This window comes from Lepidochelys olivacea (genome assembly GCF_965140295.1).
Source record: "Lepidochelys olivacea isolate rLepOli2 genome assembly, chromosome: 1".
NCBI classification, from domain to species: Eukaryota; Metazoa; Chordata; order Testudines; family Cheloniidae; genus Lepidochelys; species Lepidochelys olivacea.
The window spans coordinates 22,534,834-22,561,649 of record NC_140411.1 but is presented as its reverse complement, the minus strand read 5'-3'; the positions used below and the strand labels follow the sequence as shown (position 1 = coordinate 22,561,649).

Below are 26,816 nucleotides of genomic sequence, written 5' to 3'. Positions count from 1 at the left end.
GGGAGGTAAAGCTCTGTAGATAAACTTTTGAACTCTGGGGCTGCCCTGACCAGGGACAGAGACTTTTGGGTCATTGGACTTTTGGGACTTTGGGTGATTTGGGGTTGCTGGACTCAAGAACAAAAGGGAAAGGGCATGCCCCAATTTGCTTGGGGTGGATTTTTTGCTCATGGGTTGTGTTATGAATCATGTTGGTGGTGTTTCCCCAACATAATGCCACATTGTTTCTCTCTGTTATTAAAAGGCTTTTTGCTACACTCAGACTAGGTGCTTGCGAGAGGAGAAGTATTGCCTCTTGGAGGCGCCTAGCAGGGGTGGTATATATCTGTCCCAGGTCACTGAGTGGGGGCTTGAGCTGGTTTGCATTGTGTTATTGGAATGGATCCCCTAGATATTGAACCAGGACCTTGTTGCTGCCAACTCTGACGGGCAGAAGGGTTACAGTCACTTCAGGGGTGCCCCCTCATCTCCAGTCCCAGTGTTGCATGGGATCCTTGTCTCTGACACCCCTATCAGCTTCTCCCTTGGCCCTGCAATGGCCTATTCCAGCCTTTGTCTTCTGTTGACTCTCCCTCTGGGCATTCTGTGGCTTGGCCTTCCAGGCAAGTCACATAACCATCTAAACCCCTTCTGGGGTAACACAAACAAATCCAAATGAAATCTCAAACAAATCTTCAAGCTAATAGCCCTTCCACCCCTCTCAGTCTCAACTGTAGTGCCCTTGTTTGCTTTCCTCAGAGCTTCCCTGACAGGAGCCCAATCGGCTCCTTTAGTGCTCTTCCTCCATTGTTTCCTTTCTGTAAAACCCTATCCCAAGGCTTCTCTCCACCAGAGAGACCTGTCTCCTTGGCAGTCTCTCCCACAACTGAGCTCCCTCAGCCTACTTATAGGGCCTAACAATGCCCTCTGCGGCCAGAACCATGGGGGATAAGCCTCATCACATTCATCATATTAAAGTTGCCATACTTACTTGCTATTTTAAGTGCAGGGAGTGGGGGAAGACTGAAGCTGGCTACTAGCATGTGGTACTGTTTTTGTGGACTAATGCAGGCTTCTTATTGCCAACTACCACAAGCCGGGAGGGGAAGACAAAGGTGGATCACCTACCCATTTTTAAGCCTGGGGTGGGGGATGAGGGATGAGCTGTATAGTATGACTTGAAGCTCACAATATTTTGTTTGTTTTGTATTAAATGTAGGGGGGTTAAATTCCAAAGCCATGAACCCCTAGCAGAGAACACCCTACCAGAAGCCTCTGTCACAGTTGTAGGGCTAGCTGCATTTCTGTTGCCTTTCTAGTCCCTCTGAATGCATTTCTCATGTCATGGTCTTCTGCCTTTACTTATCCTTGGGTAAAATCACATGATTCTCCCAGTTGTAACCTAGGCCCTGGGCTTTGGTACCCTGTTTATCAACTGTGCTTACCCAGCTAGTCCAACTGGCTCATCATCTGTGGTTCTTCCCTTTGGACTCTATGGCCAATGGGAAATATAGTGACCAAGCAGCCTTCCTAAAATCAAAATACTTTTTTTTAACATTTTAAAAGTAGGAACAAAGCATTTAGAGAGAGAGAGAGGATTTTAAAACCATCTACATGTCTGTCTTACCTGAAGGCCTAATTTCCCCCTAATAGTGATGTAGGAAGGCCTAATTTCTTCATACACCTCAGCAGGATTGTGTCCGTGAATAGCTCCCCAGTGACTATCTCAGCACTAGAAAGAGAGTCTCTTTTTATCCAGTCAGAGTTTGTTTTTGTCAGTTTCTGGGCTTTTGTTTCTGCTTGTCAAACCAGTTCGATAGGCTCCACAGGAGGTCAAGCCACACACCTCAGAGTCAATGGCTCTGCCATTGTCCTGTAACAACCCTCAAGGGATGTGAAGGATGACATATCTTGAACTATTCTTCCTGCTTATTTTCCTTACAGCCTGCTATTTAAGTAAATCAGTTTATTCATATAATAATCATTGCAATTACCAAGTCGCTATTCAGTATTCATAAATTATTACAGACAGTGCCTTGTCTGTCACAGCCCCTTTTTGGGTATCTTGAGCCCCTCTGAATTTAAGTGTGGTGTCATGGCTTGGGGAGAAAGTTGGTCACTCAGGTAGGTAGGAAGCTAAATGTGAAAACAATGCAAAGGTTCCATTCCATTCCAGCTGGTGCAAGACCCAGCAATGGTTTTAAGCTGTTTGTGAGCACATCAGGTCTGTGTTTCAGTTCCTCTACTGGCTTCAAGTCTGCTTCCGCTGCCAGTTTAGGACCTTGGTCATAATCTTCAAACAGCTATGTTAGAGTCTGCATCTCAACTTATAAACTGCCAAGAGAGTCTGGAGTGGTCTTTGAGTGGTCAGCAATCGATTTCTGGTAGCTAGCCTTCCATCTGCCACTGGGGCTCTTAAAATGAGTTCGCCGAATAAGCCCACTCAACTCAAGAGTTTTTACCATTTTTATGCTTGTGTTACAGTAACATGTCAATCAAAAAAAATAAAAAATAAACCATGTAAACCCCAAAACTCTTAAGCAAGCAATTTCAAGCCATTAGTTGTGCAGCTCTGATTCTACGTACAAGCAGTCAAATATAGCTAGACTTCTAGTTTTTTAAAATGCATACTTAAGCAGTTTAAAAGAAAAGCCTAACAGGATGGTCAAGATCATGTTCAATCCTCGTGGGGTGTGTGTGTGTCCGTCCGTCCCTCCCCCCAGCCCCCCGCCTTGCAGAGTTATGCTAAGGCTGCTACAAAGGACTTATAGCTGCTTGTGGCAATGAGCATGATAATCGATATTCCAGTTACCGGCAGTGATCTAGGCATTTTTCTGGGCCACCAATTTGTCTCCCTTAACACTGGGATGATGATCACAAAGCCCTGAATGAAAAGCAGTAGTAAAGAGAGCAGCTATTCTCTGTTGAAAGCGTCTGACTGTGAAACAGAATTCCAGAGAAAATCAGATGAATCCAGAGTCATCAATTAGGAAAGTCTGCAAGAGTTGACTTTGATAAAACTTTCCCACCAAAATCATCATGACCTTTTCAATAATCACCCAACATCCTTCCCACCTTCTCTGCAAGTAAGTCTACCATTCCCAGGCAGAGCTTTGTACACCTACAAAAGGGAACAGAGACCGAGTCCATGAAGTCTGGTAGGGATTTAGATATTGCTAATCTAATTAACATTGGAAGTGTTCAGATGTCACAGCGGTTTTGCACTGCTGCGAATCATAAAATAGACAAAGCTAGGGGAGAGATTGAATGGAACAGTTGGCATTGGCAGGAGCATGGCCTAATAGGCCTTTAGGATCTCTAATTTGTGTGATTCTAGTTGTCTAACCTTGAACAAACTAAAGCAATAAAACAAAGCAGTCTCTCTCCCCCGAGGGCTGAATTTATGAACTGCGTAATACCAATAGCCTTTGCTGACCTGAAGTCTACAAGTACTGTAGGGGACATTCCTGCATTGATAGATGATCTAAGAAGTATTTTCCCTACTAACTTCTATGATTCTCCGATATTTGTTTACATGAAATTGGTAAACCTAATGCTCTGTTCTGCACCATAGGCTGCCTTGATTTGATATAATTGACTTTAACATAATCATCCTAGTTGAGAGCTTTCTTTGTTCCATAGATGTAATAACTCCTCTATTTTTGTTTTTGTTCTTTCATAATGTCCTCTAAATTATCATTCATTATGCTTAACCTTAGGGCATGTGACATACAGCTTGTGAATGAGCATGTGTGTGCTGTGCCTCCGGCAGCTGCCCTTAGGAAGCAGTGACCTTGGGCATGCAGGGATGCAAGGCATGCAAAGGGCTAAATTTGAAATAGTTCTTTGAGACCTTCAAAACCTGAGGTCCATCAGCTCTGGGACAACACAGAGGGTGCCACAGAACTTTCAGTAAGAGTAAAGATTTGTTTTGGGGATTTGAGAGAATATTTGCTGTGAACTAATTTTCTGCCAGGCTGTACTTCGAAAGCAAAAGTGGCTGTAGTCCTGTGTCTCTCTCACACGTGAGGAAGGCAGGGCTGGAGGAGAGCCCCAGTCCTTTTGCTCCAAAGCAACAAGTCTGTATCACTTGTGCTATGGGAGATCTTGCTTAAAGGAAGCATTGTCTCCATTTTATAAATGGGGGGGAATGAGAGACAAAGATGAAGAGATTTGCCCAAGGTCACATAGGAAGTCTAAGAATTGAGCCCAGGTCACTTGAGTCTGTCTAGTGCTTTATTCAGAAATCGTTCTTCTGGTCTCCCTCTTTACTTAGACTGTGCTTCCTTTAGAAAAAAGAAAAAGTAAGTTTGACTGTCTTGAACTGGCATGATCTCACGTTGATTACTTCTCTTGTTATTTTTCTATCAAAATATTTTTAGAAGCTGTAGGGCCAGAATAACTTGTAAATATTATTTCAATCTATGGTCTATCTTACATTTATTACTGTTCTTTCACTGTGTATTTTTTATGGTTACATAATGATGCATTCTTGGTTGGAGGGGAAAATCTTTTCTTACATCTAAATCATCTTCACCCATGCTTCAAGCTTCCCTTTCAAAACTATTAATTTTTTGTTTTCCACAAAGCAAATTCTTCTCAATGTTTATTTTTGTTTCGTGTGCAGAGTTGGTATAGACCAATTATAAGTATACTATCAACTAACGTTTTCAATCCATTTATTACACCGCCTTAACGTCTTTAAAACCAAATCAATTATGTTTTCCATGTAATCAGTATTGGATCAAACACAGTTCAGCACACATAATGCATGATATCCAGGTTTGTTCTGTACACCAGTTGATTTTATTAAATCAGCGTAATAGTAGGACATATGTACTTGAACAGTGCGCTAATTCAAAAATGCATATCATCCCATAGTTAATATTATGGTTCAATTACAGCTGATGCTATAGGGGCAGCCAGAGGCCTCTGCATGCTGCCTCTGCCCCATATGCCGCCCCCGCAGCGTCCAGTGGCTGGGAACCGTAGCCAATGGGTGCTGTGGGGGCGGCACCTGTGGATGGTGTGGTGCGCATCTGGCCGCATCTCCACATAGGAGCCGAAGGGGGGACATGCCGGCTGTTTCCCAGGAGCCATATGGTGCGGTGGCTAGCAGGGAGCCTGCCAGACCTGCTGCGTGGCACCGCCAACTGGACAATCAACCGCTGACCGGAGCGGCCAGGATCCCTTTTCGACCGGGTGTGCCGATCGAAAACTGGACACCCAGTCACCCTATTAGTTATCCTTGAGCACTGGAGGAATGCAGATGTTTTGGACATCTTGAATACCTTTTACTTTCCATGCATGAGTAAAAACTACCTAAAGATATTTAGAATCTTTTTTTATATTCCCTTTAGACTTGCCAGTATTTACCCTGCATACCTGTTTGGGCCAGGTTTTTAAACACAGGCCTCAGGTTTTACATAGGCAATTTGGAAATGCAGTAGGATACTTAGTCCCAGCAAATGAAGAACTTACTAGTTTATCAAGTAATAAGTGGCCTAAATTGTACCTGCAAAAATGTGTCTGCTCCTCTTGCAATTTCAGACCTCAGAGAGGAACAAAAATGGGTCTGAGAACACAGCTGAATACAATTGTTCATCCAAAATGTCAGAGGGATGATTAGCATTGTGTGTGGCATGACTGTCAGTGAAGCATGTCTCTCACATTTTTTCCGCTGCAGCTTGTCACAAGCATGCAGCAGGGGACGGCACTACCTAGCTGGTAAGTTATAGCCAGGTGTATGATATATGCCTGTTTTGACATAGATGCCACACAATTCTGCAACTCCTGCTGCTCTCCCTTGCAGTCTATTTGAGTATAGTAAATGTAGCAAAGCGTCCGTCTCAACTTAGACCTTCTTATGATATAAGTGAATTTGGGAGAAAATAGTGTTTGGAATGTTCCATTGTGGAAAAATCACCTTAGGTAACCTCATGGGTCTTCCTGATCTTCTGTTGTGGACATATGTTTGCTGCAAAAAGTGTTATTCCGAGTATGGATTTCTGAAAAAATTAACACTAAAGAGTGATGATAGCAGACTGTGGAACAGAACATTCTGAACTAACAATACACATTTGAACCTAATAAAGCTATTGACTGAAAGCTGATCACGTGTCCTGAGTGGAAATCTTGAAAGCTGCCTCTGCGCAGTGAGAGCCACATTGGAAGCAGATTATATGAATCCTTTCTCATTGTCTCACTCCTGGTTGGACATCTTCATCTGTGTCTGGATCTCCTCAGCAGGGACCAGTTAGTCCTTCAGGCCGTAATATTCCAACTCTGGAGCACTTCAGAGTTAAGTGCGAGGATGGATGGTCCAGTAGTATACTTGGAAGACCTGGGTTCAATTCCCAGCTCTGCCACAGATTTTCCTGTGTGAGCTTGGAGAAATCACCTAGCATCTCTATGCCTCAGTACCCCATCTGAAAAATGGGAAAGAGAGCACTTTCCTACCTGTCAGTGATGTGGTGAAGAGAAATTAAAGAATGTGACCTGCTCAGCTATTACAGTAATGGGGGCCATATAAGTATCTAATATAGATAGACTTAATCATTGAATGGAGAAACAGAGCACCCCAAAATAAGTACAGTAGGACATCCATGTTGTGATATCATGAGATGGAGACGTTCTGTTAGAGTCTCAGCTTCATCACATGCTGTCTCAGGATTTCATACCATGATTCCATTATGGTGAGTGTGACTTCCCTCTAGAGTATGTCCTCATTTTCCTCCACTCTGGCTGCTAGGAAGAGAGTGTGATTTCCTCCCTTCTCTGTTAGTCTCTGGGGATGTAGATGGCTGCTCACTAATCTGTGAGAGTGCAAACCTTTCATCTTTGTCTTTACTCCACTCTAGTGGGGTGCTTCTTGTTTTCTCAGTGCAGGGGTTGTTTGTGATTGTCACTCTCCACTTGTTCTGTGAGCAGTGCTTTTCTGATCTGCTGACTGAAAGAGCTGCATGCTGGCCCTCAAAAAGCCATAGGAGAGAATCACTGCTTAAACTCCAACCATGCGCATGTACTTTACGCACATGAGTATAAACGGAGGTCAACGGAGCTATGCCAGTTTATACCAGTTGAGGATCTTGTCCATTGAGTCTACTTTTGTGCATAAGAGTGTCAAATCAAGACTTTCGGTAAGCTATGTACAAAGGGCTCTAAGCAACCTTATACCTTTTCTCAGGGGACACACTTCGTACCCAAATAGATTTGTCATATGTTGTGACTCGGAAAAAGTTGCCACTATTGATGATTTAAACAGGTGGCACTCAGACGCCATCCCCTTAAACAGCATTTTGAGTCACTATGCAGATAAAATATTTTTTCTACTTAAACAACAGTGGTACCGATTTTTAGTGAAGACTCCCTGCCTAGCTAAATCAAAATGCCCTTTACAAGGGTCTAGTCTTTGAGAGACTGAGGTTAATAATTGGGCAATAGTGAAAATTACTGCATCAAACTGTTTTTTTAAATGATTTGGTACTGTGATTCTTTTCTCAGTTAAAATACTTTGATAGAGTCATCATGGTCTTATATTTGAATTTATGGTAGCCTTTGAAATGCTAAAATATTCACGTCATTTATGAACTGGGTACATTTAATTTCTTATAGTGAGAGACTAATGTAGAATTCTAAAACCCTCTCAATTTAAAGGCATTCCATGACACAGTTCAGTATTTGTGATTTTAAAAAAATTGGTTCTTTGGTGATGGAAAAAAAAATGTTGAGATAAAGGCCTAGGGTAAAATTTTCTAAAGCCCCTAAGACCCATTTTCAAAAGTGACTCCTAAGTGACTATGTGATTTTTTGAAACTGGACTTTGGCTTCTAATTCCTCTGGGCCCTTTTGAAAATTTTACCCCAGATCTCCTGATGTTTAACTCCTCTGACTTCAGTGGAGTTTTTTCTTATTTAAACTGCTATAAGTGAGAAGATGATTAAGCTCAAAATACTTACAAAGCAGGGTACAACATAATGTGAGGTGATGAAACCATTTCAGTAAGCAAAACTCAATAATTCGTTTAAAATGCCTTATTGTGCATCCGAAAGGCATTCACAAGCAATGAAGGAAATAACTTTCCCTCCTCTACTCCTCCCTCACCCCCAACATTTAATTAGGATTACAGAGATCTTTCCCAGATATATGTGCTGCTAAGGATACGCATGCCCATTTATTAAATCTTTCCTAAAAGCTTCAAGTCAAGACCTTTAATTTTGTATTTTAATCTCAGTGTAGTTTTCTTATGTGTTTATATACAGTATAGAATGTATCTTATAGTTCAACTTTTAGTGTAGACAATAATCTTCCTGAACTCATTATCTGTGTCCTCTACTGATGGAATTTTGTTGTTATGATCTTTTTAGGAAGGCAGAAAAATAGTCTTATGTCTGTTTTTCATTCTTTGGAAAGGTATATTTTTTTCAATAGACTTTGGTTATTTACTCTTATTTTTACTGTTTCCAGAGGAAAGCATCCTGCTGGTAAAGCTTACATGTATATCTGCTTCAGTACATGCCTGCGTGTTGCCAGCATAGGCTAGGAAAGTGCTAAATTAGAATGAAAATTGCAAGGGTATTTTTCCACTATGGTTTGTCATCCAGAAATGGGTTTGTAACACAGTGTACAGCCTTGTATCCCAGCTGTGTGGAGCATTGATTGCTTCTGCCTGAAGCAGGGATGCTGTCAAGTTGCTCTGTGAGTTGAGTCATCTATTGACAAAGAGCTACCAGCCAGCAGATAATGCTGTGCAGCTCTGCTCTCTGTGCTCCCACGATGCACTGCTTATAGCAGCTGTCAAAGATACTGAAGGGTCCACACAAAAAAAGGACTTTACATCTGCTAAGAAGAGAAAAGCTTTTATCAAAGCTGGCCAAGGGAAACACTAGACATCAGTACAACATGAATGCATATCTTACTAAGCAACACAGCTGCTGCAGGGGGTCTGATGGGATGGATGCTGGCAGAAGTTTGCCTTCATTGATGAGGGATGCCCACTGCGCCTGTGGTTGGCAACAGAACCCCCAGGGTCTCTATTATAATTCTCAGACTGTGCCCTCTTCAGGACCCGTGGGTCTGACCCACAACAGGAGTAAGTGTATTACTTTGTGGGACAGTGTGCGGAAGAGCCCCCATAAAACTCTGGCTAAGACAAAGGGGACCACAGGGGAGTGGTGGTCAGAGTGCACCTGTCCCCATGGCTGGTGCAACCCAGTACAGGTGAGCCTATTCTTGTAAATCTAAATGGGTTAGAAGACTCTCAAACAACAAAAAAATAGGATTTGCTATTGTTGGCAACTTTTCACGCTGGGTCTTGATTATTGTTTAATGATGCCTTCAGGAAGATTTTATGCAAGGGCAGTGTGTCAGTTTATAATGTCTGTCATTTGAATTCTGCTTCTATATGGTCTTTGTAATCCTTGGGGTTCTCTGGGAAGAGTTTCCTTTTCATACTGCTTTGTATTTATAAATACAACTTCTCTAAACTTCCTATTATGTTTGTTTAGAAGTATGATCTGTTTTAGCCACCCCGTGGCTTCACAAGTATTGTATTGTGCATGCTTCTTTGGAGAGTTTGTTTTAATTTGCTTTCTCAAGCTAAATAATCATATGGTTTTTAAATAGAGAAAATAATTAATGCTTAAAAATAAAGATGGAAGGTATGACTGATTTTTCTCTAACCCTCCCCCCCCCCCCCGCAAGATCTATTTGAAATTTAAGTATGTATGAAGTAACTGACTTTAGCTTTCATTTTTGTACTGATTTAATTTTTCAAATAGCAAAGTAGTTTTATTTCAAGTTTAAAATATACTAGTGTCCAGAATTTGTAGTTACTTGTGTAATTATTCTTAGTTATAATTGCTCCCAAGAAAACAAAGCACTGTAAAATGAAATTCAGTGACATTCATATGGTTGTTAATATTAAAAAGCGTTAATGCTTTGTCCACCGATGCATGCATTTTCATGACTGAATCAGACATTTTAATCTAATTCAAAAGCTCTTGTATTACACTAACACCAAACACACTCATTTTCTAAAATAGTGGATTTTTTTATTTAACCAGGGTGTAATATTTTTTTTAAAAATCAGGGTGTAATAGTAAACTGAAATATTCTAGTAGTTATTGGGTAAAGCTTGCAGTGTAGTCTGTCTGTCCTTAAAACACATCAAACGAAGACATGCTCTGTTTGGAGAATAAATCAATTCTCTGATGGAAATGGTTTTAATGTTTTTCACAGAACAGGAAACCAATAAGGCACTGGGTCTTCTGACAGTGGGGCTATACTTTATCTTCCTCATGATCCAGAAAAGTGATGCATTGTTTGCTGCAAGTAAACACGCTCTATTTTAGATTTAAACTAATTTTATATTGAAGGGTTAAGATTTTTGCTTTTGGATTTTTTTGACTTGACCAATAATACACACTATTCTAAAAATATATTATAAATTCTTCTCATGAATCATGTACCAAATTTATATGAATGTTACATACAAAATAAGCCAACATGAAAAAAACGAAAAAGCAATATCACTAGTTAGTGCCCTTATTTTGCAGAAAAATATTGAATTAAAAAAAAAACAACACTGTTTCAGTGAGGCAGAAATTATGTTCCTTAATGTGTTTTTTCTAAAATGGAAAAAAGTTGAAAGAAAAAACTATCTCATACTAGTAACCAGTTTTGTAGGCAATGTAAGACATAGAATATGCAAAGGGAACAGTAATGCTGTGTGTTCTTACTGTAATTTTTAAAAGGTACCGTATTGGTCACACTTAAAAGATCTCACCAGTATATGTGCTTTACTGTTATACAGTTGTATGCAATGCACAATACAAAAGTATACTTGCATATTTTCAACACCATTATATGAAGATAAAATAAAATAACCCATTTCAAGTTTTGCACAAACAGGTCTTTCTACTTTTGAATTGTATATTTTAAACTTCATGTAGCACACATTCTTATTCTTTGAACGCACCTTTTTGTCTTTGTTGTGTTTAACAAAGTGTCCTCACTAGTATTTACCTGTAGTCATCTTCATGCTTGTTAGCAACAAATTCTAGGGCAAGGTAATGTTCTGTGCCTACATGCAATGGAAACAGATTGATATGGTTACTTCCTGACAGGATTTTATTGATCCTTTGTATCATACTCTTTCCAGACAATCAGTTTCCTCTGACCATCCCACCCTTTCTCGTTCAAATAATAATCTCTTTACTTTTGTTTCCTCTGTGTAAAGTGGGCATTGTGGAGACAGTGAGACGAGGAGGAAGTGTATGTAAACACACTGGGGGTATGTCTACATAGCAACTAGACACCTGCAGCTGGGGCTTGGGTTGCGGGACTGTTTCATTGCTATGTAGAATTCCAGGCTTGGGCTGGATCCTGAGCACTTGGATCCTCCCACCTCACATGGTCCTAGAACCCAGGCTCCAGTCCAAGTCCAGAAGTCTACACAGCAGTGAAATAGCCACATGAGCCCAAGTCCGCTTACACTGGCCAGCTGCAGGTTTTTCTCTGCTGTGTAGATATATCCTGGGAAGGCTTGCTTTTTGACCAGTGTTGAGATGGTAATACTGTTTGTAACTGTTGTAAAAAGCTGGTAGGAGGGGTATCATTCCTAATATGGATGCTTTCTGAATATTAGCTGCATTACATACGGATAAGAGATTCAGTGTACAGCAATTGACTGACTAATCAGAGAAAGGTTTCAGAGCTATTGGTTCTTTCATGGGTACCTTTTAAATTGCCACTAGTTTAAAGGTGCAGGTTAAAAACTGTAGGTGTCTTTGAGGTACTCACTTACCACACTGTCCTTTGATCCGGAAAACAATCTCATTCAATCTCTTTTTGAAGAAGGCTTAGTCCCTTTTTGTTTAGCAGCAGTAAAGCCATGTTTGCAGTGATGATACTTCACAATGAAAATACAATGAGAAATATAAAGAGCATAATTAGAATAAAAAGAAAATGTTTAAGTTCAATTCTTGTATATAATGTATTGGGGGACGATATTTTTAAAATGTAAGGAGAAATAACAGGAATCTAAACTTCAGTCTCGATAAAATTACATCAACTGTAAGAAGTAATTGTTTAGGGGAAGAGCGCTTCCCGTGAGGTGCTGAGCACCCTTGCCTTTCCATGTAGGTCACTAGGAGGTGACCACTGACTTTAGATGGAGTTGAAAGCACCTAGCACCTCAGAGGTTCCCCAGTTAGCATTGCAATAACCAACATAATGTCAGGTCCTTGGTTCTTTAAAGATACATTTGACAGCTTTTAGAATATGTCAAGGATTCAAATGGGACCTGAAATGATAAATGAGGAATAAAATGTATAGAGATCTATCTTACCTTTTCCAGTACCTTCTCTAGTTCAGAGAAATGCAATGAGTGGCCCTTCAGTGAATTTTTTTGTGCTAACCTCAGAAGTTTTGCTTCACTAGATTTTCTGTGAGCATTTTCTCTTGGTTTTGCATTGAATTTTGGGCTGAAAACTCCCTAATCTCAAACAGACTTATTTGAAATCACCAAAATTCACTTAATTTTAGAAACCATGTGAAACTAAAATTATTCAGGAGCTAATGCTAAACCCAGGTTTGAACTACCATTAGTGTTACTAAGCCAGAGGGTGTTTTCCAAGAGTTACTGGCTCTTCTTCTAGTGAAAAGGAGTGCTTTCTTATCAATTTAAATAAGAAGCTAAGAAATGTAGAAAATTCTTAAGGGAAGCAAAGGGACACAAGAAGAAATCTATAGCCAGCAGAGTTATGGTCAATAAGAAGGGTTTTTTTTAAGTGTATTGAGAACAAAAAGAATGGTATCACTGCATTACTAGATGGAAATGTAGAATTTTCAGTAATAATGCAGAAAAGGTATATGTTCAATAAATATTTCTGTTCTGTATTGGGGAATTCATATCACTTTCCATTCCACTTGTATCTCAGGAGGATGTTAAACAGCAGCTATTAAAGTTAGACATTTTTAAAGTGGCTGCTCCAGATAACTTGCATCCAAGAATTTTAGAAGAGCTGTCTGAGGAGCTCACTAGACAATTAATGTTGATTTTTCAATAAGTTTTGGAGTACCAGGAAAGTTCCAGAAGACTGGAAGAACTCTAATGTTGTGCCAATATTTAAAAACAGTAAAGGGATGATCTGGGTAATTATAGGCCTGTCATAAGTATAAACGGAAGGGTAAACCCCTTTAAAATCCCTCCTGGCCAGAGGAAAAATTCTGTCACCTGTAAAGGGTTAAGAAGCTAAAGGTAACCTCGTTGGCACCTGACCAAAATGACCAATGAGGAGACAAGATACTTTCAAAAGCTGGGAGGAGGGAGAAAAAACAAAGCGTCTGTGTCTGTCTGTATGCTGCTTTTGCCGGGGATAGAACAGGAATGGAGTCTTAGAACTTTTAGTAAGTAATCTAGCTAGGTATGTGTTAGATTATGATTTCTTTATATGACTGAGAAGAGTTATGCTGAATAGAATGACTATCTCTGTCTGTGTGTCTTTTTTGTAACTTAAGGTTTTGCCTAGAGGGGTTCTCTATGTTTTGAATCTAATTATCCTGTAAGGTATCTACCATCCTGATTTTACAGAGGTGATTCCTTTACTTCTATTAAAAGTCTTCTTGTAAGAAAACTGAATGCTTTCTCATTGTTCTAAGATCCAAGGGTTTGGGTCTGTGGTCACCTATGGAAATTGGTGAGGATTTTTACCAAACCTTTCCCAGGAAGTGGGGTGCAAGGGTTGGGAGGATTTTGGGGGGAAAGACGTGTCCAAACTACGTTTCCCAGTAAACCTAGTTAGTTTGGTGGTGGCAGTGGATATTCCAAGGACAAAGGATAAAATTAATTTGTACCTTGGGGAAGTTTTAACCTAAGCTGTTAAAAGTAAGCTTAGGAGGTTTTCATGCAGGTCCCCACATCTGTACCCTAGAGTTCAGAGTGGGGGAGGAACCTTGACAAGGCCTATCAGTCTGACATTAATAAATGGCAAGATAATGGAGAGGTTGATACAGGATTCAATAAAAAAAATGTTTTGAGGGTACTATAATTACAGAGAGTAATATAATTAATGCCAGTCAACATGTCTTTATGGAAAATAGATCCTCTCAAACTAACTTGATATCGTTCTTTGAAGAGATTACAAGTTTGGTTGATAAAAGCTAATGTGTTGATGTAATATTCTTATAGTTCTATAAGGCATTTGACTTGGTACTGGACAACATTTTGATTAAAAAAAAAACTAGAAAGATATAAAATTAACATGGGAGACATTAAATGGATTAAAAGCTAGCTAACTGATGGTCTTAAAATATAATTTTGAATGGGACTCCTCATTGAATTGGTGTGTTTCTAGTGAGGTCCCACAGGGATTGGTTTTTGGCACTACACTATTAAACATTTTTCTTTATGATCTAAAAGAAAACAAAAATCATCACTCATAAAGTCTGCAGATGACCCACAGTTTGGGAAGGTGGTAAATAATGGCGAGGACAGTTCAATGATTCCTTGATAAATTTGGGTGCAAGTGAACAATATGCATTTTAATATGGTAAATGTATACATATAGAAACAAAGAATGTACGCCATATTTACAGGATGCAGGACTCTATCCTGGGAAGCAGTGATTCTGAAAAAGATTCAGGGGTTGTGGTGGATAATCAGCTAAACATGAGCTCCCAATGCAATACTGTTTTTTAAAAAGGCTAATGCAGTCCTTGGATTCATAAACAGGGGAATCTCTAGTAGGAGTAGAGAGGTTATTTTACCTCTGTATTTGGCTCTGGTGCAATTGCTACTGGAATACTATGTCCAGTTCTGGTGCCCACAATTAAAGAAGGATGTTGATAAATTGGACAGGGTTCAGAGAAGAGCCATGAGAATGATTAAAGGATTAGAAAATGTGCCTTATAGGACAGACTCAAATTGTTCCATCTATTTAGCTTATCGAAGAGCAGGATAAGATGTGACTTGATTACAGTCTATAAGTACCTACATGGGTACCAAATATTTAAGAGTGGGCTCTTCAGTTTAACAGAAAAAGGTATAATCCATTGGCTGGAAGTCGAAGCTAGACAAATTCATACTGGAAATAAGGTGTACATTATTAACAATAAGGGTAAATTAATCACTGATGTTTTTCGAGCTCATGCAGTTCTCCTGCACTGATAGGGCACAGCTGAATGCATGGAGGCATTCAGTGTTAGAGGCTAGGAAAGCATTAAGTGAGCACGAAGAGCAGAGGCAGGAGGAGATGCTAAGGCTAATGGGGGAGCAAACGGACATGATGAAGTGTCTGGTGCAGCTGCAGGAAAGCCAACAAGAGCACAGATTCCCACTGCATCCACTGTATGACCGCCTGACCTCCTCCCCAAGTTCCATCTCCTCCTCACCCAAATGCCCAAGAACGGGCGGGGGAGGCTCTGGGCACCCAGCCACTCCACTCCAGAGGATGGACCAAGCAACAGAAGGCTGTCATTCAAACAGTATGATTTGTGGCTACAATAAGCAATGTGGCCTTCTCCTTCCCTCCTCCCCCACCCGGGCTATCTTGTCAGTTATCTCCCTTTTTTTTTAATTAATAAAGAAAGAATGCATGGTTTCAAAACAATAGTTACTTTATTTCGAAGTGGGGAAGGTGGTTGGCTTACAGGGAATTAAAATCAACAAAGGGGGCGGGTTTGCATCAAGGAGAAATACACACAACTGTCACACCGAAGCCTGGCCAGTCATGAAACTGGTTTTCAAAGCCTCTCTGATGCACAGCACATGTTGCTATGCTCTCTAATCGCCCTGGTGTCTGTCTGCTCAAAATTGGATGCCAGGCAATTTGCCTCAACCTCCCACCCTGCCATAAACATCTCACCCTTGCTCTCACAGATATGGAGCACACAGCAAGCAGCAATAACAATGGGAATGTTGGTTGCGCTGAGGTCTGACCTAGTCAGCAAACAGCACCAGCGAGCTTTTAATCATCCAAAGGCACATTCTACCACCATTCTGCACTTGCTCAGCTTATAGTTGAACTGCTCCTTATTACTGTCCCGGCTGCGTGTGTATGGCTTCATGAGCCATGGGAGCAAGGGGTAGGCTGGGTCCCCAAAGATAACTGTTGGCATTTCAACATCCCCAAAAGTAATTTTCTGGTCTGGGAAGTAAGTCCATTCTTGCAGCTGCTTGAACAGCTCAGAGTTCCTAAAGATGCGAGCGTCATGCACCTTTCCCAGCCATCCCACGTTGATGTCGGTGAAACGTCCCTTGTGATCCACTAGTGCTTGCAGCACCATTGAGAAGTACCCCTTGCAGTTTACGTACTGGTTGGCAAGGTGGTCCGGTGCCAAGATAGGGATATGCGTTCCGTCTATGGCCCCACCACAGTCAAGGAAACCCATTGCAGCAAAGCCATCCACTATGACCTGCACGTTTCCCAGAGTCAGTACACTTGAGAACAGAACGTCAATGATTGCATTGGCTATCTGGATCACAGCAGCCCCCACAGTAGATTTGCCCACTCCAAATTGATTCCCGACTGACCGGTAGCAGTCAGGCATAGCAAGCTTCCACAGGGCTATCACCACTCGCTTCTCAACTGTCAGGGCAGCTCTCATCTTGATATTCCTGCGCTTCAGGGTGGGGGAAAGCAACTCAGAGTTCCAAGAAAGTGGCCTTACTCATGCAAAAGTTTTGCAGCCACTGGGAATCATCCCATACCTGCAACACTATACGGTCCCACCAGTCTGTGCTTGTTTGCTGGGCCCAGAATCAGCGTTCCACTGTGTCAACAAGCCTGACTGCCACCATGATGTCCCAATTGCCACAGCCCGGGCTTTCAGGAATGTCTGTGTCCATGTCCTCATCAAAATCGTCCTCGTGCTGGCATCTCTTAGCCCAGTCCTGCATATACTCCAGGATAATGTGCGAGGTGTTTACAATGCTGACAGCAGCAGTGAGCTGAGCGGGCTCCATGCTTGCTGAGGTATGGCGTCTGCAGGAGGGCAGAGTTGCAGCAGAAGCAGTGGATGACGACGGGTGCCACAAGAATAGATATTTATACAGAACGATGAGAGGACCTGTGAGGTGGATTCATGGCACCAGGAGAGCAGAGTTGCAGTGGAAATGGTGGATGACAACATGGAAAAATTTGCTATTGAGACTGAGCTCATTTACAAGAGTAGGAGAGCAGAGTTGCAGCGGAAGCGGTGGATGATGACAGTTAGCAGTCGTACTGCATGGTCTGCTTACAGCAGCACCCAGGACACAACAGCAGTGGTGATGCTGAGCTGAGCTGAGTGGGCTCCATGCTTGCCCTGGTATGGTGTCCGCACGGAAAAAAGGTGCGAAATGATTGTCTGCCATTGCTTTCACGGAGGGAGGGGCGACTGACTACATGTACCCAAAACCACTTGCGACAATGTTTTTGCCCCATCAGGCATTGGGAGCTTAACCCAGAATTCCAATGGGTGGCGGAGACTGCGGGAACTGTGGGATAGCTACCCACAGTGCACTGCTCCGTAAGTTGATGCTAGCCATGGTAGTGAGGACGCACTCTGCTGACTTAATGCACTTAGTGTGGACATACACAATCGACTGTATAAAATTAATTTCTATAAAATCAACCTAATTTCATAGTGTAGATATACCCTGATTTCCTCTGAAAATGCTCAGATTCACAGACCCCCTGTTTACTCTTCTGGAACCACATTCCATGTTCCCTGTGAAAACTCAGTTTCTTACACTCATATGTTTTGTTATTGAGCATCTATTGTTCCAATGTTCTACTGGAACACCGCTTTTATGGAAGGTTGCAATTAGGCAGAGTAGTGGTCTTGATGGTATATTGGTCCAACCCAATGGAAGACTTTGAAGAGAGAGACTACTGAAACCTTGAATTTAACCAGCTTATTCAATGGGAAGGCAATGACATGAACAGAACAGAGCTCTGAAGTATTTTCAGATGCCTGTCTTGCTGAGTAAGCCTACTGCTGTATTCTGAACACTTGCCCAACTTGCCCTATTAAACTAACATGATATTTTTTTAATGAGATTACAAGTTTGGTTGATAAAGGTAATAGTGTTGTTGTAATATACTTAGATTTCTGTGAGGCTTGTGACTTGGTACTCTGTGACATTTTGATTAAAAATCTAGACTGATATAAAATTAATATGGCACACATGACATAGATTAAAAGCTGGTCAAACTGATGGACCAGGCAGCCAGGCCAATCAGACTGGCTTGGGGTGCTGGCTACTTCCTACTGGCCCTGGTCTTGAGCTCTCTGATTGGCCAGAGGCCCTGTCAGTTGCAGGATCCTGACTTCTTGGCCCCGCCCCTCCTGGCATGGGGTGACATGAACCAAACCAACCCTCAGAGTATTAGTAAGGGGTCAACTGGCCCCTACGTGACCAGAAACATTATTTTAAAAAATTGCTGGGATAAGGAGTTCATTTAAAAAATTGTTCTAAAATATTTGAGCATAACCTAAGTGATTTTAAACAACTTGATTTAAAAAAAAAAAAGAGGCTAACTATTTAGCAATGTCACTATAAACAGAAACCCTGGTTCTACCATGCCAGGTGCCTCAGAAGGAGTCTGGTAAATTTCTCAGCGCTAGTTCTTACACACAAAGAAGAGAGCTAACAAACATGGAAAGCACAGACAAACTATATAGCTGGAGTAAGTGTGAAATGTCTGGGTAAAATCCTTGTTCCACTGAAGTCAATATCAGTTTTGCTATTGACTACCATGTGACGTGTGTGTATGTGCGAGAAAGAGAGACTTCCATGTTGGATAATATCACTGTATTTTATATTGCATTATTGACAGCCTTACCTGCTCCGTGCCCACTCGTTCATTTTTTCGGAGTCTGCTTCTCACAAATCTCTGATTAGCATGATGAAGCTAAGTTTTCTGCTGTTTAGAGCCTTGCTGGTAAATGAATGACTGGCCATCCTGATCAAAACAGGCTCTGATTTTAGACATCTGTTTTTGGATGCCTAACTTCATACATCATTAAGGTACCTGATGTTCAGAGAGTACTTAGAACTTACCCAGATTAGGTACCCCAGAATTGAGGTGCCCATAATCACTAAACATTTTTGAAAATTGTGGCCTTTTTAAAAAAAAACAAAAACCAACCGAACGAATACTCTCAAAACAAAAAACTAAGCACACAGAGGCTACTACAATCACTGGTAATAATTTGTTTTTCTCCCTTATTTGGATGAATCCTTTGAAATAAAAGAAAAGGAGATAGTCTATGCAGAAATAAGGATGTGTAGAAAAGTGCCAATTGTTACATTTTATAAAAAATTATAAAATATTTTTCTGTAAGGTGTTATATGTACTGATTATGTGATGAACCATTTCAGTGCTGTGTTTGTGACTCTGCAGACAACTCTGTTCTGTCTGTAATTTCTCATTGCTTTCCCAACTATCAACAGAGTAAAACTGACTCTCATCTGTTCAGTTTTCCTGCTGATCAATAAAATCTGTTGGCTTACGGTGGAGTTTCCCCTGGGGTGAATTAAGTCCCCTATAATATATCAATGCAGTCCTTGAAACGGAAACTTTACACTCAAAATAATCTGGGCCAAAATTGGGATCACTATGTGATCAAACCTCTAGGCAGGATGCTAACTATTGTGATTTCTATCATCAGTTGCTGACTATTAACCAAACTTTGAATGCCAATAAGTGAAACATTACATTAATAATACTGAGAAACAGAAAGGCATGAATCAGCTGAAGAAGAAAATGCTGAATCATGGAAATGTTTCTGCTGAATGATCAAACATGTGGCATTCAAAAAAACAAACAAAAAATGCACCCTTGCTTCAAACACCTAACTCCTGGGTCCTTGTGTTTTCTAGTAGCTTCAACGGCCTTGTCTGACCAAAAGGCCATCTTATGATCACTTCACCAAAAGTCTTTCTAAGGGAAGATTTTGCTTTTGGGATTGCTAAAGAGCAAGTAGTCTCTCGCACTCTATTTTTGAAGCATCCCATTGTTTTACAGCATTTTATCTTGTAGCTCTTCTGTCACATAAATTAGCATGTATGCCAAATCCGTAGAAGCATTGCTGTGTCTTCCTTTATCATCTTCAGCTCGCTTCCAGAGAGGAGTCCTTTTCCTTGTAGTTCTCTTCCTGGGACTGTCCTAGGGTGCAAGCATCTTTAATGTACAGTCTGCTAGTTTCTGTTTCATCACATTGCCTCCGGTCCTGAGGGTTCAGCAAAGCTGACGAAACAGTGGAATGGGAAGGGAAACAGGACTGCCAGGTTAGACACCTGGGCTTTTGGGTGCACTTGTCAAAAGTGAAAACTTAAAGAATGATTCTTGATTACCTGTTAAAACATTAGTCTGTGTTTGACAGCAGGGGAAGAAAAGACATCAAACAAAAAGCGCATTGAAAAAAATTCTGCTTGGTTTTTCCCCAATATTTAGGGCTGAATATGGAAGCTCCAATTGTTTCGTTTCCACTTTTGGAAGCGTATATAAAATGTCTGCCTGCTTCTCTTTTAGACTCTGTTTGCCTTATTGCCTATCTCATCCTCCTTACCCGCCCTTGCCCCATTTGTCTGTGTCATCCACTTGTTGTATCCCATCTGACATTTTGTGAGCTCCCTTGGGCTGCTAGTGTTTTCTTTGTTACTTGTCTGTACAGCCACCTATCACAATGGGGACCTGATCCTAGTGGCTAATGAAATACAACTAATTAATAAGCATAAAACAAAACACTTCATGAGGAGGAGGTGGTGGCAGCCGCTTCCTTATAACTTTTATTGCAGTGATTACAGCGCTCACTTGAGATGTGGAGACCCAGATTTAATTTCCCCCTTTGCCTGATGGAGGGAAAAGATTTGAGCATGGGTCTCTGTCTCTCTCTTTCAATCTGGCCCAATGACTAGTCAAGTATTTTAGTGACTTCTTAGGTCACACAGGAAGTCAGCGGCAAGCTTCTAGAATTCCAGATTCTTAGGCCTGAATTTAATCAGGTAGGCCACACTGACTACGGATTGTTGAACCACTCTGATTTTAGCTACATTTTGTACTCCTCTTTGATCATTCAGCCAAATGAATATATTTCCAGAGACTGTACTCCCCTCAGAGCCTCCATGGGCCCTTGCTATTGGTGCTCTCTCTAGAGGAGCTGTTTCAGACATACCTTCAGGATTCCTAGCTGGCCTCCCCTTTGCATTATGGGCCTGATCCTGCAAACACTTACACAGCGTGTAGTTATCCCTTTGAAATCAGTGGGATTCGTCATGGTACTGTAGTAAGCTCTGTGCTTGTTAGTTAATTGTTGCAGAGTGTGCATATTTGCACTGGTTGGTTTTGCTAGATCTGGGGGAAATTGTGCACCTCCTTTCAGTTTAAGGATGAGCTGTACTGACAAGATACTGGCTGCACTGAAGGATCAACCTTAGACGTTTGGGTATCAATCAATGGAAACGAGAAGAAAATGCAAACCATAAAAGCTAAGAGCAAAACAAGTGAGAGGCTAAACAAAAGAAATGAGTAGAGATGTGTGTAGTTTTTTCAATGAAAAATTTTGCATACTTTTTTGTGAAAAAATGAGGTTTAATTAAATATAATTTTGGTGTTTCTTGAAAAAATGAAAACCCAAAAGAAGTTTTCAATTGCCATATACATTTTTTTTTAATTTGCAGAAATTTTTGTCCCAAAATTAAAAAAACAAATTGCTTTCAGCAAAAAAAATTTGGGGGGTTGGAGGGAATAATAATATCCCATCTGGATCTGTAAACTGGCCTATAGCACACCTTGAACGTTCCTAGGTTTCAGTTGTGTTCCAAAGGACTGCCAAGGGGAGCAATTCCAAAGAGGGTTGGCAGCTGCATCATGGAGGGCTGAAGCCATCAAAATGATGTTGATTGTTCACATTAATTTGCGTCAATATGGTCATCTTCAAGATGCAAAATGAAATGTGCATGCCTGGCACAACTCTGAAAGTACGCAATATGGCAGGCTTCCTTATGTCTGCAATCAGTCATTGAATGGATTTGCTTGTGTTCTCTCTATGCTTACTTTACTTACGAAAGATCGAGATGCATAAACTCACTGTGAAGTACCCTGAAGGGGCCAAGATTTTTGTACTGTTAAATCTTGCATGGCTTCTGTGCTCAGTATATTGAGCAACTATCTGCCTTCTATGACAAATATATTATTAGAGTAAATTAGTGTTCATCTTCCATATGCTGAACCTGAGAGTTGGAGAGTGATACATGGAGCTTCGTAAGCAGCACTGCATTTTCTTTTTATCAGATTGTTAAATTGGTAACTCCTGGTTATATTATTGTTTGTTCATTTTTATTATGCCAGTTGCGTATGCAAAGTTTTCTGACCTGCGATACCTGCTGCAGAAACAGTGCATCAAAATGGAGATTTCAGTCACGGGTGCAGTAAATGCAGATCAGCAATTCCTGTAAGCAGCCTTAGTGGTATGAAGGAAAAATTAAAAGGGATTGGACCCCTGTTCAGCAAGGTACTTAAGCATGTTAGTCGTCCTTGTGAAATTAATGGAGCCTGATTTCCCTGTGAATAATCACATGCTTATGGTTAGGTACTTTCTTAAGCGTCTTGCTGAATTGGGACTGTAGTGATTCATTCTTCTCTGATGTTAGATGAATGGATTAGAAGGTTTTTATTGGATGTAGTTGTTCCTTTGGTTGCTGTATAAAATAAATACTTTAAAAAACACTTTAAAAAAAATTAACATCCTAAACAAATTTGCTATCATTTTAGTGCCCAGAAAATGATTTTAAAAAATCAAACTGTTTGCAAAATAGAGCATGTCAAAATGCATATAAACTACCTCCAACTTTGTTTCTACTTTCCTCTGTCTTGAAACTATAAAACCTATTAAAACTGCTGTTTATAAGGGTGGGGGGGGGGGAATTACATTTCTGCTGACTGCTTGCACACAGGTTTCCATCCTCTGTATCTTAAATTGAAACTAGTAGAGTTACAAACCCATGAAAAATATTTTAATGGCTGTAGCAACTGACCTTTCAGTGTTGCTGCATTAATGGGAAATATTAGAGTGAAATAGGTTTTGAGCTGATCTGAACCTGTTGTAAGATTGCACGGAGATTCTTGCTGAAGTTTTGTACTTTCACTTTGGACTTGTATAATGCTTTAAGGTTTCAAACTGCTTTCCACCCGCTAGCTAATCTTCTCAACACTTGTGGTGCAGGAGCTATTGCTGATCCTGGTTTTCAGATGGAGAATCTGAGACACTGTGAGTTTTAGCAAAGCCTAAATTGGAATACAGGACTTCTTGGCTCCCAGTAATGTACTGAAACCACTAAGCCACACTTCCTCCCCATTTCAATTTTAATAAAGATTTTTTCATATTTTGGACTTTGAGTTCCCATAACTGTTTTTAAACCATTCAAAATCTCATTATTACATTATTAATATATTTTACCATTTGAAACTATTCAATTAATTTCAGTCTTCTATTTTAATATATCAGTTTTTTAAAAAAGCCTATTAAACTTGTTTCAAGAAGGCCTTATGGAAGTTATTAGCCCCCAGAACTTTTAAAATTACACTTGAATGACATTTTAATATTTCACAGAGAAGCAGTAATCCATCAGATGAAAGGTACAAGAATGAAGTACCAGTTAAGTAATTTATCAAATACTGTGTTGGAGACTGGCGAAGTTTCACACCTAATGGACATGTGACATTGAATTATAACAAGTAATCCTTCTTGTTGTATTGTTTGCTTTTGCAGCATGTACTATTGCAGTCAGGTAAACATACGTACAAAACAAACAGAGATATACAGCACATTGGTATGATTTTATGTACAAATACGAATATTGAGTCATAGGAAATTGGTGCAGTATTTTTTCATGGAACAGCAATGGTTATGTAAACTTATATATGGATTTGCTGCAGAGCTGCTGTACATGGGTAAGTATGCAGGTGTTTATATTCAATGTATAAGCAAGAGTTTCCTTTTTGAGAAGGGCAATCTCCTGGTACAAAATAAGCACGTTTTTATCACAAGTCAAAGCTTTTCTGTATGCTCGTATTCTGTATGTATGACCAAAATGGTTACATCACTGAACAGCATAAAATATATGTGGTGACCTCTTTGCTCAAATCCTTGCCACCAGAGGTTAGAGCTGTTTTAGTTCCTTTACTTGGTAGTTATTGGAGAGTAGAAGAAGTGTATGATTACTTTCCATTGGCGTTCTCCTCATGAAAGTTTGGAGGAGCCACTGGTGTGAATTTTGAAGAATATACACCCAGGCATCTATGGTACTCAGATATTCTGCTTGCCATTTATGTTTTATGGTCCGTGGCTTGTCTGTTTCAGTCGTATTTAGAGTGGAATTGAAAGTAGCAAATTGTCCTTTTGATCTGCCCATTGTTTTGGAGTCTTTGAGATTAGTTTTAAAACTCAGACCTGCGTTTGTATATGGCTTCCTTGTCTGTGCTGTTGTGAGGTGTATGTCAGACTTTCATATATTTTATAAAATCTGGTCTTTGAAGGTCATGTTGTTGGGCAAATAACTCTTCTACTAAAATGTATTCTAAGTGGAACCGCTGTATGTTGAACAAAAATAATCGGACAAAAGAGAAAGCCAGTAGCCATGCCTTATGTAGCTACCTTAGCTGTAACTGTTTTCAAAATGGAGGTTTTAAACCATCATGCTTCAGAACATAAGCCAACTACTTACTGATTGAGTGGAGAAGAAACTTCCCGTATGGGCAGGTTATTCTATAAGTATCCACTAATTCTTCCACCTTCCTTTGAAGCAGCTGGAACTACTCACTTTAAGAGACGGGATACCAGACTAGATGAGCCTATCTGATATAGCAATTCTTATATTCCTATGAACCTATGCAAGTATTTGATCACTAGTTGTTCTAACTTTAGACAATATGCTATTTCCTTGAGCTGTAACCTGGAGCAGATTAGGACTAAACAGAAGAGGGAGGATTTTGGTTAGGGTTAAAGGATTTGTGGAATATTTTGACCAGGGGTGTGTGGACCCAAATATTAATTTGCACCAGTAGTTAAGGGAGAAAGATGACTACACAGATGACTTCCCACCTCTCTGTACAGTTCTGTTTTTATGCGAGGTGAGGAGATCTGGGAGCCAAAAGGATCATTCCCTTCAGCTCTGCACACATTAAAACTGAAATTTCTGTCTTGCTTCCTGTTTCCATTGCACACACTTGTATTATAGAAGCATTCAGGTCCATCAGTGACTGGCTGCTCATCAATGTGATAGAAACACAGCCATTAATCAGATGCAGAATAGTAGGAGTAAGGTGCTGGGAGTAAAGGATAGGGAATGGAAGGGCATAGTATCTGCAGATGTCTTGGCCACACTGGTGGTCCCAAAGTAGCCAGGGATCCTCTGTGACCAAAAGGACCCCTGGGTTCACACCCTACACACTATTGTAATAACTTTTGTACACCTTACACACTATTGTAATAACTTTTGTACAAACATTTTGTACAAAATGTGCCTTGTGAGGTATCAGTTGAACTCTAATAACTCACTGGTCAATAATATCATGGTGAAATGTGTATAGCAACATGATGTAAAGTTGTGAGTTTCCCCTGTATGATGTTACTAGCACATGTTCAAAACCAGACAGCCCTGCCTAGGCAAAGGTTGTTAAACAAAGGAATGTGTTTTACCTCAGTTTACATATAAGTAGTAAACAGGGTCCCCGACAACAGGGAGAAGAGTGCAGGAAACAGAACAATTTGCATTTTAACAAACACTAGTGGGGAAAGAAAACATGCAGCCTCCTTTACCACCAGACTCCATGTTGCTGCCTTGACTGCTTGAATAAACTTTACTTTGAAGGGTAACCCTCAGAAGAATCCACTTCAGAGGTTCACTGGACTGTAAAAGACAGGAGAAGAGACCCCTAAACTATCTGTTTCAATTAAGAAGACAAAGGCACAAGCACCTTTGGAACAGTCACCATTTTGTTGGTAGTCTGTGGGTGAGAAAGTCCATCTTAAACAAAGCCTTGAACTGAAAATTGCTAGATTAAGTTTTAGACTTTGAGATGTTTTCACTTTTATTTACTTATAACCATTTCTAATTTTCTCATACTTGAATTTACTTAAAATTCCATCTTATTTTGTTAATCATCTTTTTTTTTTAAATTTTTAATCTAAACCAATCAATCCAGTGCTGTGTTTAAAATTTGAACTGCTTGGTGACTCCAGTTAAAGTAACAAACTGTTGAATATTGGCTCCTGTAAGGAGCCATGAACTTTAATAGCTAAACTGTCCAGGAGAGGACTGGACACTGCAGAACACATATTTTGGGGGAAATCTGGGCATGGGAGTGTTGGGGTCACCCTGCTAGTAGTAACCAAGGCTGGTGAAAGCAAGAGTGGGGCTGTAGACAGTCTGCTGGGGTTAGAGTGGCTGAACCTGAACTGTCCAGCACACACACAGACACTTAGGGTGTGATCTGCATGCTGGTAGGCTGTTTGTGAGCGGCACAGTTGGGAGCTACAATTGCAAACCATTGTGAGGCACCTAAGGTTTATAGGGCAGGCAGTGACACAACCCTTCACTGGTCTGGATTGTACCCCAGGGACTGTGATACCCTCCGAGGTTCAAATCTGATTAACAAAAGGCAACCAAGGGAAAGGTCAGTTCCTGGAGCACCCATACAGTGTTAGTCTTGCTGGGGATCGTGTGAGCAGCCAGCCTACCCTCAGCCAAACCCTGCTCCCAGCAAGACGCTCTAGGTGAAATACTGGCCCTATTGAAATGAATGGGAATTTTACCATTGGCTTCACTGGGGCCTGGATTTAATCCT

General features: G+C 40.6%; 1 protein-coding gene across 12 annotated transcripts in view; it reads left to right on the top strand.

Annotated features, from left to right (window-relative positions):
• DLG2 (discs large MAGUK scaffold protein 2) overlaps positions 1–26,816 on the top strand; it is a gene marked incomplete at its 5' end in the record, with an annotated part of 1,505,837 nt that overhangs the window by 899,834 nt on the left and 579,187 nt on the right. For 5 of the 12 annotated variants that reach the window (XM_084617700.1, XM_084617711.1, XM_084617708.1 and 2 more), the window contains one exon: positions 8,881–9,198. The exons of the other annotated variants lie outside the window; for them this stretch is intronic. In XM_084617700.1, coding sequence (XP_084473826.1) covers positions 8,881–9,198 — 318 coding nt within the window. Of the gene's footprint in view, positions 1–8,880; positions 9,199–26,816 lie in introns of those variants that run through there. 12 annotated transcript variants of the gene reach the window in all.